At 43.4% G+C, this 13,908-nt stretch overlaps 1 protein-coding gene across 7 annotated transcripts in view; it reads left to right on the top strand.

The window, feature by feature from the left end:
- Positions 1-302: 302 nt before the first annotated feature.
- WDR31 (WD repeat domain 31) overlaps positions 303-13,908 on the top strand; it is a 29,183-nt gene continuing 15,577 nt past the window's right edge. For 3 of the 7 annotated variants that reach the window (XM_019966758.2, XM_019966754.2, XM_019966756.2), the window contains exons 1-5: positions 303-423; positions 4,480-4,607; positions 9,554-9,697; positions 10,129-10,261; positions 13,764-13,838. In XM_019966758.2, coding sequence (XP_019822317.1) covers positions 9,582-9,697; positions 10,129-10,261; positions 13,764-13,838 — 324 coding nt within the window. In that variant the 5' untranslated portion in view covers positions 303-423; positions 4,480-4,607; positions 9,554-9,581. The remainder of the gene's footprint in view (positions 424-4,479; positions 4,608-9,553; positions 9,698-10,128; positions 10,262-13,763; positions 13,839-13,908) is intronic. The other 4 variants (XM_019966755.2, XM_019966757.2, XM_070795308.1 and 1 more) reach the window with 3 other exon arrangements.

Genomic DNA, 13,908 nt, shown 5'->3' with positions numbered 1-13,908 from the left:
AAACTCCTAAGAAATAAAGCAACATCCCTATCTGAATGAATAGTTAAAAAGAAGACATTTATTAAGTGCTTTCTCAGTGGCTATTACAGTGATACATGGTTTCCTTGTATTATACAGATTCTCTGGCATTGGTGATCTTGAACACATCAATCCTATTTTCTGGAACCTTGTCCACGCACTGTTGCAGTAAGAAGGCGGCGGGGCGCTCTCAGCTCAACCCCCGAGAGACGTCAGGAGAACGGAACCCGGGTTCGGTGGCTGGCGAGGGCGCCCGGAGGGTTTTCGCAGGACTCCAGACCTAGCGACGCGCACTTCGTTGCTAAGGGCGGAGGCGCCGGAGGCTGCGGAGGCGCCGGAGGCTGCGGATGCCGTCGGGTTCGGCGTCCTCGTTGGGCCTGAGCTCCCGGCCCGGCCGGCCCGCCGGTGGGTATGGAGCCCGAGGCGGGAGGAAAGGGCGCAGCTGATGGGAGGGGAAGTGGGAACCCTCGCGCTCTCCGAGCCGAAGCCGCCTGACTGGCCGAAGCGGGGAGGGCGTTCCCGGGGCCCACCTTGGGTTGGGTGGCCTTACATCCAGTCTTGGGTGAACACCCCTTCATCCATTCCCACCCCCCACCCCCCACCCACCCCAGCCTCATCAAAAATAAGCTTTGGCCAAACGCTTAGAAGAGGCGCAGGGCATTTGTGTGATCTGAACGGAAAAACTGCACAGAGTTTGTCCCCATAATTTGGGGCAACCTTGGGAGTTCTGACGTAGTGCTGATTCCCTAAATGATCTTGGGCAAGACCCTCTTATTCTCTGAGACGCTCTTTCCCCTACCGGTACCATTGGAAGGTCATATCGGACCATTTCCTACTTGCTTCTACCTGTGGTTTTGTTTCTGTTTGAGCTTTGGTTTTAGATTTCTTGGTCTTCCAGAGTGTAGTTTAGATAAGTGCAGAAGGAGATTTGGGGCGAAGGAGGGGGATATGAAATCATCATTTACATGAACAGTGGACCAGTAGTCCAGCTGAATAAGATCCAGTGCCCCAGCTTCACCCCTTTGTGACCTTTGGAAATGGAAAAAAGTGAAAGTGTTAGCCACTGTTTGTGACCCAGTTGACTGCCGCCCAAGCTCCTCTGTCTGTGGAATTCTCCAGGCAAGAATACTGGATGGAGTGTGTTGCTGTTCCCTTCTCCAGGGGATCTAACTGACCCTGGGATCAAACCCGGGTCTTGTGCATTGCAGGCAGATTCCTTACCATCTGAGTCTCCAGTCCCAGTTTCTTTATGGAAAGTGACAGGTGGAAATATTCTGGAGTGTACCAAGGAATGTTGCACTGGAAAGTTAAAAGAGAATTCTCTGAATTATGCTTAGAGTGACCATTGAGGGGCTTTCCTGGCAATTCAGTGGTTAAGGTTTCATGCTTCCACTGCAGGGGGCACAGGTTGGATCCCTGGTGAGGGTTCTAAGATCCCACATGATCCACAGTGAGGCCAAAAAATTAAATAAGATAAAAATTTAAAAATAGAGTTACCACTGAGGATCTTAAAGGCCTTTGGAGAGTAGCTTGGGGCAGAAATGAGTCCTAGGATTCAGATTTAGGCCTGATTTGACCTGGAATCAAGTCCTCTATGTGGAACGGGTCAGAGTAACTGCTACCTGGAAAATCTGTTATTGGACAGTGTTAAACGACCCGAATATTGTTGGGGGCTTCCCAGGTGGCACTAGTAGTAAAGAACCCACCTGCCAATTCAGGAGACATAAGAGACATGCCTTTGATCCCTGGGTTGGAAAGATCTTCTGGAGGAGGGCATAGCAACCCACTCCAGTATTCTTGCCTGGAGAATCCCACAGATTGAGGAGCCTTGTGGGCTATAGTCCACAGGGTTGCAGAGTCAAACACACCTGAAGCAATTTAGCATGTATGCACATATTGTTGCTGCTGCTGCTGCTGCTTCAGTCGTGTCCGACTCTGTGCGACCCCATAGACGGCAGCCCACCAGACTCCCCCGTCCCTGGGATTCTCCAGGCAAGAACACTGGAGTGGGTTGTCATTTCCTTCTCCAACGCATGAAAGTGAAAAGTGAAAGTGAAGTCAGTCGTGTCCGACTTTTAGCGGCCCCATGGACTGCAGCCCACCAGGCTCCTCCGTGCATGGGATTTTCCAGGCAAGAGTACTGGAGTGGGGTGCCATTGCCTTCTCTGCACATATTGTTAGGTCCTTAAAAAAAGCTTGCCAAGCAGACTCTCCCACCTTAGTATTCCATTCATTCATTCATTCAAGAGATATTTGCCTTGCATCTGTTTTCCTAGGCCATGCTTAAAGCGTAAATACAAAAATGAATAAGACATTTTCCTTCCTCTCAAGTATACTGCAGGTTCACAATATAAACTATGGCAGATAACTTGAATAGTGTTTTCATTTCTTAGTCTACAGCAACATGGACATTATCCAAGTACATGTATTTTGTTCTCAAGATTTTAAATCGCCTTGCTATATCATATCTGGGCTTCCCGGGTGGTGCAGTGGTAAAGCATCCTCCTGCAATGCAGAAGGCACAAGAGACGCAGATTCAATCCCTGGGTCAGGAAGATTCCCCCGGAGAAGGATGGCAACCCACTCCAGTATTCTTGACTGGAAAATTCCATGGACAGAGGAGCCTGGCGAGCTACAGTCAGTGGGGATGCAAAGAGTCAGACACAACTGAGCGAGTGGGAGCATCCTTTCCTTTCACATAATATCTAACATAATGAATTCTTAGCCTTAGTGTGATCAGTCACTCTGGTCAGGAGACATAATTGGCTTCAGTTTAATATACTCCAGACTCACTTTCACATGTGTATACTCTGTGTATATTTGTAATGTATGTTTAATATGTGTGTATTAAGAGTAGAATTAATAATAGTGAACATTGCCGCTTTTAGCATTGCTATCTCTGTCAATCCAGTAACCATTCTGGTAGTCATCATTTGTTACTAACAATCTGCAGCTGGAACCAAGAGCTTGAAATGCACTAGCTTTTGCAGAGAGGGAGTATAGTAAGCTGGTAGGGAGCAAAGCCCCTGGAGTCCAAATGCCTGTACTCAGGTTTCAGCTAGGACACTTACTTGCAACTTATGTGTAAACTTGGGCAAGTAATTTAACATCTCTGTGCCTGACTTTTCTCATCTGCAAAATGAAGATAGTAACGTCTATCTCAGAGGCTTGTGGAATAGATTAAATGAGTTAAATATAAAGCGCTTAAAAAAGTCCTTGGCATATTTTAAGTGCTGTTTTAAAAAATATTTATTTATTTATTTGTTTGGATTTCCCAGGTGGCTCAGTGGAAAAGAATCCCCCTGTGATGCAGGAGACTTGGGTTTGGTCCCTGGGTCAGGAAGATCCCCTGGAGGAGGATGGCAACCCACTCTAGTATTCTTGCCTGGAAAATCCCATGGACAGAGGAGCCTAGCAGGTTGAAGTCCATGGGGTCGCAAAGAGTCGGACCCAACCTAGCTACTAACCAAGAGCAACAGCCAATTTATTTGGTTGCTCTGGGTCTTAGTTTTAGCACACGGGATCTTTAGTTGCGGTGTGTGAGATCTGGTTCCCTGACCAGGGGTGGCATCCTGGCCCTCTGCATTGAGAGCTTGGAGTCTTAGTCATTGGACCACCAGAGATGTCCCTAAGTGCTATTTTTAATCTTCACAGAAGCTGAGTGTAGAGATATTATCCTGTTTTACACATTGGAAACTGAGACTTAGAGAGGTTCAGGAACTTGCCCAAGACTGAACGAAGCAGAACTATAATTCAGATGCAGGCCTCATTTCAAGGCTAATGCGCCTAATGAAATATTATTCTGACTGTTTTGTGCTGCTCTTAGTAATTAGAATAAGATCAATCAATAATTAGAGTTTATCTGAATGCTTAAAATTTAGTTGTTAAAATGCTGTAAAGCTGTTTCTTCTTTGTAGATGTTTATAGTGGAAATTCTGGGCTAGAAGTCAAGAGCTCTACCTAGTTAGAATTTTGAGCAAATGATGTTTCTGCCCATATTCTGCAGATCTTTAAATAAAGAGTTTATATGTGATGATTTTGAGAAACTGTTTCTACTTAAAGTAATATTTTAAAAATTCATACTTAAAGTATTATTTTAAACAGAAGAATTTGCCTTTCTCACAAAAACAGTAAGCTTGGAAGTAAGCAGTCACTCCTGAAGATTTTTGACGAATGAAAATATTACTATGAGTAAAATAAAAATATTTAATGATGAGTTTAAATATATCCTGTTTTGCATATTTAAAAATAATTGTATAATTAACATTATGGTATAGTTTCCCTAAGTATTGGAAATGTGCAAGTTATAAAATCTTTGAATTTTGCAAGATAAATCTTTGTGAGGGGAAATGACACTTAACAATGTCTTTAACAGTTTCTTATTTACCTTGTAAATCTCCTTTCAGTACAAACATATGGTTAGAGAAGAGATTAATCTAATTGTCTTTTCACTAATTACAGAGATTAGGAAGTGGCTGCCTGAACTATTTTCCAAAGGATAGCTTTACAAAGCAGCAGCTCACCAAGTTTACAAAGTTTACAACTTTACAAATACTGCAGTTCATCAAGAAGATCCCACTGGTTTGGGTGTAAGTAATTCTAAAGATTTTCTTTTCCATAGATTGTCCCATGAATATGCTTCAGATAGGAAGTATGGCTCTCAGAAGATACCAGCTAAAAATCCAATCAGTTTTAAGCAGAGTCAATCCATTTATAGCATCAGTGACCTAGATCTGTGGGTGGCATCTGTCCTTAGTTTGATGGCAGTGTTAAAAAATGGGTTAGGTTGGCAAATAGGAAGCCCTGCAATCTCTTATCTAACTACAGCAGTACAACACTGCAAGCTTTTTGAAAACTATCCTGGAATTTTTCCTGGGGACATATTTGTGGTAACTGAAAAACTAGGTTCCCCTCTTGATGAGTGTCAAGCCAAAAATACACAGCCAAGCCAAAGAGCAGAAGAAAGGATTTACAACTTGCAGCAAGTTGAGAGAACAGGGATACTTGCCCAAACTGTGTCTCTCGGAACAGCAAAACTGGAGAAGTTTTAAGATAAGAGTGCACGCATATATACGAAACGGCTCAGGTGGTGTCTGCATATTCATAAAGGGCTTGAGTAGAGGAGAGTTCAGCATAAATTTGGGACACAGGTTGTCAGAGTCACAGCTTTAGTTGATTAAGTCACCAGGGTCAGCAGAGGTCAGCATCATCATTCCTTAAGTACCAGATAGTCTTGTGGTTCGGAGAAGGCAATGGCACCCCACTCCAGTACTCTTGTCTGGAAAATCCCATGGATGGGGGAGCCTGGTGGGCTACAGTCCATGGGATCGCACAGAGTCGGACACAACTGAGGAGACTTAGCAGCAGCAGCAGCAGTCTTGTGATTGAGTGTTTGAGGGGGTTTGGATCCTGCACTATAGCTCAAGAACGTGCCTCTTGCTATCCTGTACCTTCGAAACAGAACCGGGAGTCCTTTTTTAAAAATTTTAAACATTATCTAGTATTTCAGCTCTGCTGGGTCTTTGTTGCTGCATGGGCTTTCTCTGCTTGTGGTGTGTGGGTTTCTCATTACAGTAGCTTCTCTTGTTGCAGAGCACAGGTTCTAACAGGCTTCAGTAGTCATGGCTCCCAGGCTCTAAAGCACAGGCTCAGTTGTTGTGATGCACAGGCTTAGTTGCTTTGTGGCATGTGGGATCTTCCTGGACCAAGGGTCAAACCTGTGTTCCCTGCACTGGCAGGGGAATTCCTTACACCTGAGCCACCAGGGAAGCCAAAGAACTGGGAATTTTTACAATTGATTTATCATCTCCCTGGAGAAGGAAATGGCAACCCACTCCAGTATTCTTGCCTAGAAAATCCCATGGATGGAGGAGTCTGGGAGGCTACAGTCCATGGAGTTGCAAAGAATCGGACACGACTGAGTGACTTCACTTGATGTGGTCAAGAGCAAGCCTCTGGCCAGGCTTAGATCACAAAATGTCTAGGCCTATAATGGTTCTCTATGTCGAAGAAGTTCCATCTGGTTCTCTTCCTCTGGGAACCCTCTGGTCTATCCGGCAACACTTGTGCTTGTTACAGAGAACCCTACATCATCTGAACTAGAAGAGCCCTTCAGTTCAGTTCAGTCACTCAGTCGTGTCCAACTCTTTTCGATCCCATTAACCGCAGCACGCCAGGCCTCCCTGTCCAACACCAACTCCCAGAGTTTACCCAAACCCATGTTCGTTGAGTCAGTGATGCCATCCAGCCATCTCATCCTCTATCGTCCCCTTCTCCTCCTGCCCCCAATCCCTCCCAGCATCAGAGTCTTCTCCGATGAGTCAACTCTTTGCATGAGGTGGCCAAAGTTTTGGAGTTTCAGCTTCAGCATCATTCCTTCCAAAGAAATCCCAGGGCTGATCTCCTTTAGAATGGACTGGTTGGATCTCCTTGCAGTCCAAGGGACTCTCAAGAGTCTTCTCCAATACCACAGTTCAAAAGCATCAATTCTTCGGCACTCAGCTTTCTTCACAGTCCAATTCTCACATCCAGAGCCCTTAGGTTTGCTGTTTCACAACACATGTGTCTGTCACATCGTGCAAGCCGCTTGAAGTACAGAGAAGGATATGAGAGTCCGTCGTCTTACGGAGCATCCAGTCTGCTTGTAATCTTGGAGTCTGGTGTCCGTGTTTATGCATTAGAGGAGGAGCTCCACGACACACGACACACGTGAGACGAGGCGAGCCTGGCGCCAGAGCCCAGAGCTCTTGATGCCACTCGCCGTGTTCTGTCCACTGCATTTGCTTCTGTCCCTTGTCAACTTAAAGAATATTCACTACCTAAAAGTTGAGAGTTACATTTTATTCGGTAGGAATTTTTAGGACTTCATGCTCGGGAGGCGACATCTCAAGTAATCCCAAGAGAACTATTCCAAGGAGGCGAGGGGGTGAGCTCAGATATATAGGAGTTTTGCAATAAAGGGCAGGTAGTCTGAACATCAAAAAATTATTGTTAATTAAAGAAAACCACACACACAAACAACAAAAAAAAGAAAACCAGATGCATCAAGTTAGGGAATTTAGCACTTTTCTATGTATGGGAAGATGCAAGAGTCTGGGCTCACTGAAATCATTCCTTGGATCTGCAGGATACTTTTCCTATCCTGAATTTCCTCAGGACTCACCAGCTCACCGTAGTCTGTGGCTGCAACTCCTGATGACTGTGACATCCTTTGTTTCCCGATATGGCAGGAAATAGTCCATTTCTCACTGGTTACCTGTTCTTTTCAGGAGGTCAATTCTGGCAGCTTTCAAATGTAGGCTGAAGTTCTTCTGGAAAGCTGTGGTGGGTTTGTTGTTGTTTTTTAAGTGTTTTGTTGTTGTTTTCATCTATTTTGTTGAAGTATAGTTGGTTTACAATGTGGTGTTTATTTCTGCTGTACAGTAAAGCGATAGTTAGGCATATATATACACATACTCGTTTTCATTCTGGTCTATCACCGAATGTCGGCTGTAGTTCCCTGTGTGATACAGCAGGACCTCAGTGCTCATCGATCCTGTGTGTGACCATCTGCACCTGATCGTCCTGAACTCCCAGTGCATCGCTGCCCCTCGCCCCTTGGCAGCCGCACGTCTGTTCTCTGTGTCTGTCAGTCTGTTTCTGCTTTGTAGGTAGGCTCATTTGTGTCATATTTCAGATTCTGTGTATAAGTGATAACATACGGGATCACTCCTCTTTCTGACTTACTTCACCAAGTGTGATCATCTCTAGTTGCATTCACACTGATGCAGATGGCATTATTTCATTCATTTTTGTGGCTGAGTAATATTCCATTGTGTGTCTATGTACTACATCTTCTTTATGCATTCATATGTCAGTGGGCATTTAGGTTGTTTTTATCTTGGCTATTATAAATAAATAGTGCTGCCATGAACATTAGGGTACACTTATATTTTCAAATTATGGCTTTCTCTATATATATGCCCAGGAATGGAATTGCAGGATCACATGGCAACTCTATCTTTAGTTTTTGAGGGACCTCCATAGAGTGGAAAACTGTGGGGTTTTTTTAAAGGTAAGGATATGGGACTTCCCTGGTGGTCCAATGGTTAAGACTCTGAGCTTCCGCTACAGGGATCCTGGGTTTGATCCCTGGTCTGGGAACTAGGATCCTGCATGGAGAATACTTGGTGAGTTTTAGCTGCTATTTCTCGTTATAGACTATTCTTCCTAGAACTAGGTAGGCTCATCATTCCCATAAGAAACTCGTCTCCTAGCATTTCTTTAAGCAGAGCCCTGGAAGAGATGGTGACTGGATACTCCCACCTCTACCCTCTGCCATCTCAGGGGACAGCTAATTGAGTAGCAGACGAACGTTACCCAGAGTAGCTAAGACTAGGTCCTAGTCATGTACCTGCAGTCCCATCAGATGTCCACACTGGCCACATATTCTGATCTTGGCACTAAAACCGAGATATTTTAAAAATATTTACTTATTAACTCTTTTAAAAATAATAAACCTTATTGCATGTAAACATAAATAATTTTATGAAAAATAAATATACTTTTGAAAACACACAAAAATGTTTGATTGGAAGAGAACAGTATTGTTTTACATTTTTGCAAATCTCTTTACTGTTTGGCTTAAACAGAAGACAGTTGGATCCTCATGTCTGCTTCTGCATTCAATCTATTGCAGTATGTTGTTTGCATTGTAGTATAAGCAGAAAGTCAGGACTCACATGGAGATGTAGTTGGGAAAAGGATTTCACAGACTCCCTGCAAGGGTCTCAGGAACCCCCAGCAGTCCTGATATCACACTGTGAGACCTGCCGGTCAGGTCATTACCTGTATTGTCTCCCGCGTCTCATTCTTATTACAGAATAACCTCATGACCCTGGAAAGTATTTAATAGCAGTCCCACAAGCTAGGAAGGTTATGGCCTTTTAGAATAACTAAAGCTCTTCTTCAAGAAGCTTACTGGTATAGATTGGTTTTTTTTTTTTTTTTTTGGCCTTGCCTCAAAACTTATGGGATCTCAATAAGTGAAAGCGCCAAATCCTAACCAGTGGACCACCAGGGAATTCCCAGTACTTCATTCCTTTTAATGGCTGAAAAATGTTCCATGGTATGCGTAAACCACATTTTGTTTATTCATCCATTGATGGACACTTGGGTTGTTGCTAGCTTTTGACTGTTGTGAACAGTGCTGCTCTGAACATACATGTTTAAATTTTGGATTGAACACCTGTTTTCAATTCTTCGGACTATATACCCAGGAGTAGAATTGTTGGATCACATAGTGATTCTATATTTGACTTACTGGGGAGCATCTTAATATTTTTAAAGTTAGTTTTGTTTTTGTTTATCTGCAAATGCTGTATGGTGGGATGGTGCCTTCCCAGGGCCATAAGAGTGTGAGGCAGGGAAAGGAGGAAAACCAAATGCCTACAATTAGTCTTTAAAAAAAAAAAAAAAGGTTTTAGCATAACCATAATACCTGCCGTTCTTGTGCCTCCCAGAGTTAACAGTGTGTATTCTTCTTTTTACCAAACAGGGAACACAACTTCCAGCAGCCCCAAGGGATGCTGCTACTCAGGTGCCATCTGAAACGAGCTCTTCCCCAGAAGGTCTCGTGCAGGTTCTGTGCAGTGATGGGGAAACTGCAGAGCAAATTCAAACACAGCACTTACAAATACAGGTATAGCAGTCTGCCCTCGGGTGGGATCCCCAGTTTTGTGCCCCATGACAATTCTTTCCTATAGAAAGAGAAGGCCTGGAGCCATCGTTGATGCTCTCCCTGAACAGTCAGTTTGGTCTGTTTCCTTTTGGATAAGAAACATCTTAGTTGCTAGTGCCTACAGCCCCATGGTGAGGGGTCCCACATCTTTGGGAATCATCTCTAGAGCAAGCAAAGACTCTGGGTTTCTTCCTTCATCAGACCCCAGTCACCCACTCATTCTGAGCATTTACAGAGTTAATAGTGCCATTTCTGGTGACATCAGTGTGTCTCCTTTCTCTACTCCCTTTCTGTCTTTCTCCTCAGCCTGGCCTTGTGGTCCACACTCTGTTCCCCTTGCTCCACTGTGCACCCTACACCGTGGGGCTCCTCATTTTCCATCCTCTCTTTAGCAGGCCTGATGGATTTATCGAAGAGAAGATTCAAACTAAAGCCTTTCAAGAGTATAGCCCAGCTCACGTGGATACCGTCTCTGTTGTTGCTGCTCTGAACTCAGACCTCTGTGTCTCCGGAGGAAAAGATAAGGTGGGGTTTGCAGTGCTTCCCAGGGAACCAGCTTATTGCAGAGAAGGGCAGATGTTTGGAAAGGAAGTGCTGGCTTTTCATTTCCGGCAGCAGGGTTGAATAGTGTAAAAATATGCGCTTTAGAGTTAAAAAGACTGGGTTTAAATTCCTAGTCTGCCGCTTCCTGTTACTTTGGGCAAGTCTTTTCATTTTCTTGAGCTTCAGGCTCCTTATTATTAAATGCGGGTAGTAATGCCAACCACCCGGGATAGTTGTGAGGATTAAATGGGAATGCCCTCAGCACTCTGCAAGACCACCCACATGCTTCTTATAAATGACAAATATTACTCCAGCCTATCCATTTTTACACCTGCATGCACACAGGAGTTATTTATCAGCAAAAGGAAAGTTCTAGTCTCTTTTATGCATCTCTTTTGCCAAAACATCTACCAATACTTAGAGACTGCTCCCATTTTCAGTGTAAATCTGGTTGCTTTATCTCCCTCATACCTGGATCTGTCATAGCACTCAGACCTAGGCTCTTGCTAGCAGAAATGCTGATTCTTTCATAACAAATAATGCCTCTAATCTTCAATGGCCATTTAGAATCTTCAGATTCCATTTTCATACTGTATTTCACTGATTCTAAGATGTGCGTGTTTCCACATTTTAACACCTCTGAAATCAGGATGCATCTAGAAATTGATAATAACACATTTAATTGGCAGCATTTTGTTTTAACATCTAGACATGAAATTATATTTCTATGATCCTCAGCTGTGAGGGGTAGATGGTGCGAGGATTAGCCTCTCTATTTTGCAGGTTATGAAACTGGGATTTAACTAGGTCATAGTACTGAACTACAGAGATGGGCCAGAGAATGCTTCTGAATCCTGTTTAGGGGGAGAAATACAACAAAATACTAAAATGTATTCCTGGAAAAAGGATGGGAAGACAATTTTCATAATGATTCTCTCTGGCCGATGGGATTATGGATGAGATTTTTTGAAATTAAAAAAAAAGTATGGGGACTTCCCTGGTGATCCAGTGGCTAAGACTCTATGCTCATAATGCAGGGGGCCCGGGTTCGAGCCCTGGTCTGTGAACTCTATCCCACGTGGTGCAACTAAAGACCCTGCGTGCTGCAGTGAAGAGTGAAGATCTCACACGCCTCAACTAAGACATGTCGCAGCCAAATAAATAAATAAATATTAAAAAAATATATGATCTGTTTCACAACAGTGTAAATGTACTTTTATTTTTTTGGCCATGCCACATGGCGCGTGAGATCTTAGTTCGCCAGTTCAGTTCAGTCACTCAGTCGCGTCCGACTCTTTGCAACCCCATGGACTGCAGCACGTCAGGCCTCCCTGTCCATCACTAACTCCTGGAGTTTATTCAAATTCATGTCCATTGGGTCGGTGACACCATCTAACCATCTCATCTTCTGTCGTCCCCTTCTCCCACCTTCAATCTTTCCCAGCATCAGGGTCTTTTCAAATGAGTCAGTTCTTCGCATCAGGTGGCCAAAGTATTGGAGTTTCAGCTTAGCATCAGTACCTCCAATGAATATTCAGGACTGATCTCCTTTAGGATGGACTGGTTGGATCTCCTTGCAGTCCAAGGGACTCTCAAGAGTCTTCTCCAACACCACAGTTCAAAAGCATCAGTTCTTTGGTGCTCAGCTTTCTTTATAGTCCAACTCTCACATGCATACATGACTACTGGAAAAACCATAGCTTTGACTGTACAGACCTTTGTTGGCAAAGTAATGTCTCTACTTTTGAATATGCTATCTCGCTTGGTCATAACTTTCCTTCCAAGGAGCAAGTGTCTTTGAATTTCATGGCTGCAGTCACCATCTGCAGTGATTTTGGAGCCCCCAAAAATAAAGTCTGACACTGTTCGCCCATCTATTTGCCATGAAGTGATGGGACCGGATGCCATGATCTTAGTTTTCTGAATGTTGAATTTTAAGCCAACTTTTTCACTCTCCTCTTTCACTTTCATCAAGAGGCTCTTCAGTTCCTCTTTGTTTTCTCCCGTAAGGGTGGTGTCATCTGCATATCTGATGTTACTGATATTTCTCCCGGCAATCTTGATTCCAGCTTGTGCTTCCTCCAGCCCAGCATTTCTCATGATGTACTCTGCATATAAGTTAAAAAAGCAGGGTGACAATATACAGCCTTGACGCACTCCTTTCCCAATTTGGAACCAGTTTGTTGTTCATGTCCAGTTCTAACTGTTGCTTCCTGACCTGCATACAGATTTCTCAGGAGGCTGGTTAGGTGGTCTGGTATTCCCATGTCTTTAAGAATTTTTACAGTTTGTTGTGATACACACAGTCAAAGGCTTTGGCATAGTCAATAAAGCAGAAGTAGATGTTTTTCTGGAACTCTCTTGATTTTTCAATGATCCAGCGGATGTTGGCAATTTGATCTCTAGTTCCTCTGCCTTTTCTAAAGCCAGCTTGAACATCTGGAAGTTCACAGTTCACATACTGCTGAAGCTTGGCTTGGAGAATTTTGAGCATTACTTTGCTAGCATGTGACATGAGTACAATTGTGCGGTAGTCTGAACATTCTTTGGCATTGCCTTTCTTTGGGATTGGAATGAAAACTGACCTTTTCCAGTCCTGTGACCACTGCTGAGTTTTCCAAATTTGCTGGCATATTGAATGCAGCACTTTCACAGCATCATCTTTTAGGATTTGAAATAGCCACGGATCAAACCCATGCCCCCTGCACTGGAAGTGCAGAATCATAACCCCTGGAGCACCAGGGAATTCCCTGAATATACTTTTTTTTTTTTTTTTAACAGCACTGTGCAGTTTTATTAACCATTCAAGTACAGTAGCGTCTGTAAGATCGGGACAGAATTGGGATTTAAAAGTGAACATATTCAGCATCTAACAATTTGAAAGAAGCCACTACATACTCTTTTCACAGACATGTTTCCACGGAGCCAATACAGTACTAGCCATTAACCCAGCACACCAGATGTACTGAAGTAGAAAAGATGCAACAAGAAAAATAGCTACATTAGAAAGACTTCAACACTTTAGAAAAAGAGTAAAACACTTTTCGTTTCTCCCCTTCAGCCCCTAAAACAACATCATACCGTCTGGATCTACCTATACAGTCCTACATCACTGAATATACTTTTAACACTACTAAATTATACATCTAAAAATGATTAAGATGGTAATTTTTTTTTTTTTAAGTAGAGAAAAAAAATCTAATCCCATGTAGATTTTCCTTCAGCATCTACACCCAGAACCTCAAACTAAACCAGATGCCCCTGGGGAGTGTTATCCCAAACCCATCATTAAGGCCCAGATGCTTCCGTGGAGTGGCCCAGTGGCTGTGGAAGAGACAGAGAGCTCAAACTTGGGGAGCATGAGGAGCTACAATAAAACCTTGGTAGAAATGGAGAAATTAGGTAGAGAACAAGATAAAGGCTTGTAGTTTGAGCTAAACAAAAAAAATCAATTAAACTAAAATATTCTACTGACTCTCTGCAGACAGCTGTGGCCTATAACTGGAGAACTGGGAATGTGGTGAAAAGGTTCAAAGGACATGAGCGTGAAATCACCAAGGTAATTGTCATATGATCAGCATCACGAGGAAATTTGGAATTGAATAAAGGAACGCCTGTAGCTCTCGGTA

This window comes from Bos indicus, chromosome 8 (genome assembly GCF_029378745.1).
Source record: "Bos indicus isolate NIAB-ARS_2022 breed Sahiwal x Tharparkar chromosome 8, NIAB-ARS_B.indTharparkar_mat_pri_1.0, whole genome shotgun sequence".
Classification (NCBI taxonomy): Eukaryota; Metazoa; Chordata; class Mammalia; order Artiodactyla; family Bovidae; genus Bos; species Bos indicus.
Note: the sequence above shows the minus strand (reverse complement) of the source record. Positions and strands in the feature narration are given on the sequence as shown.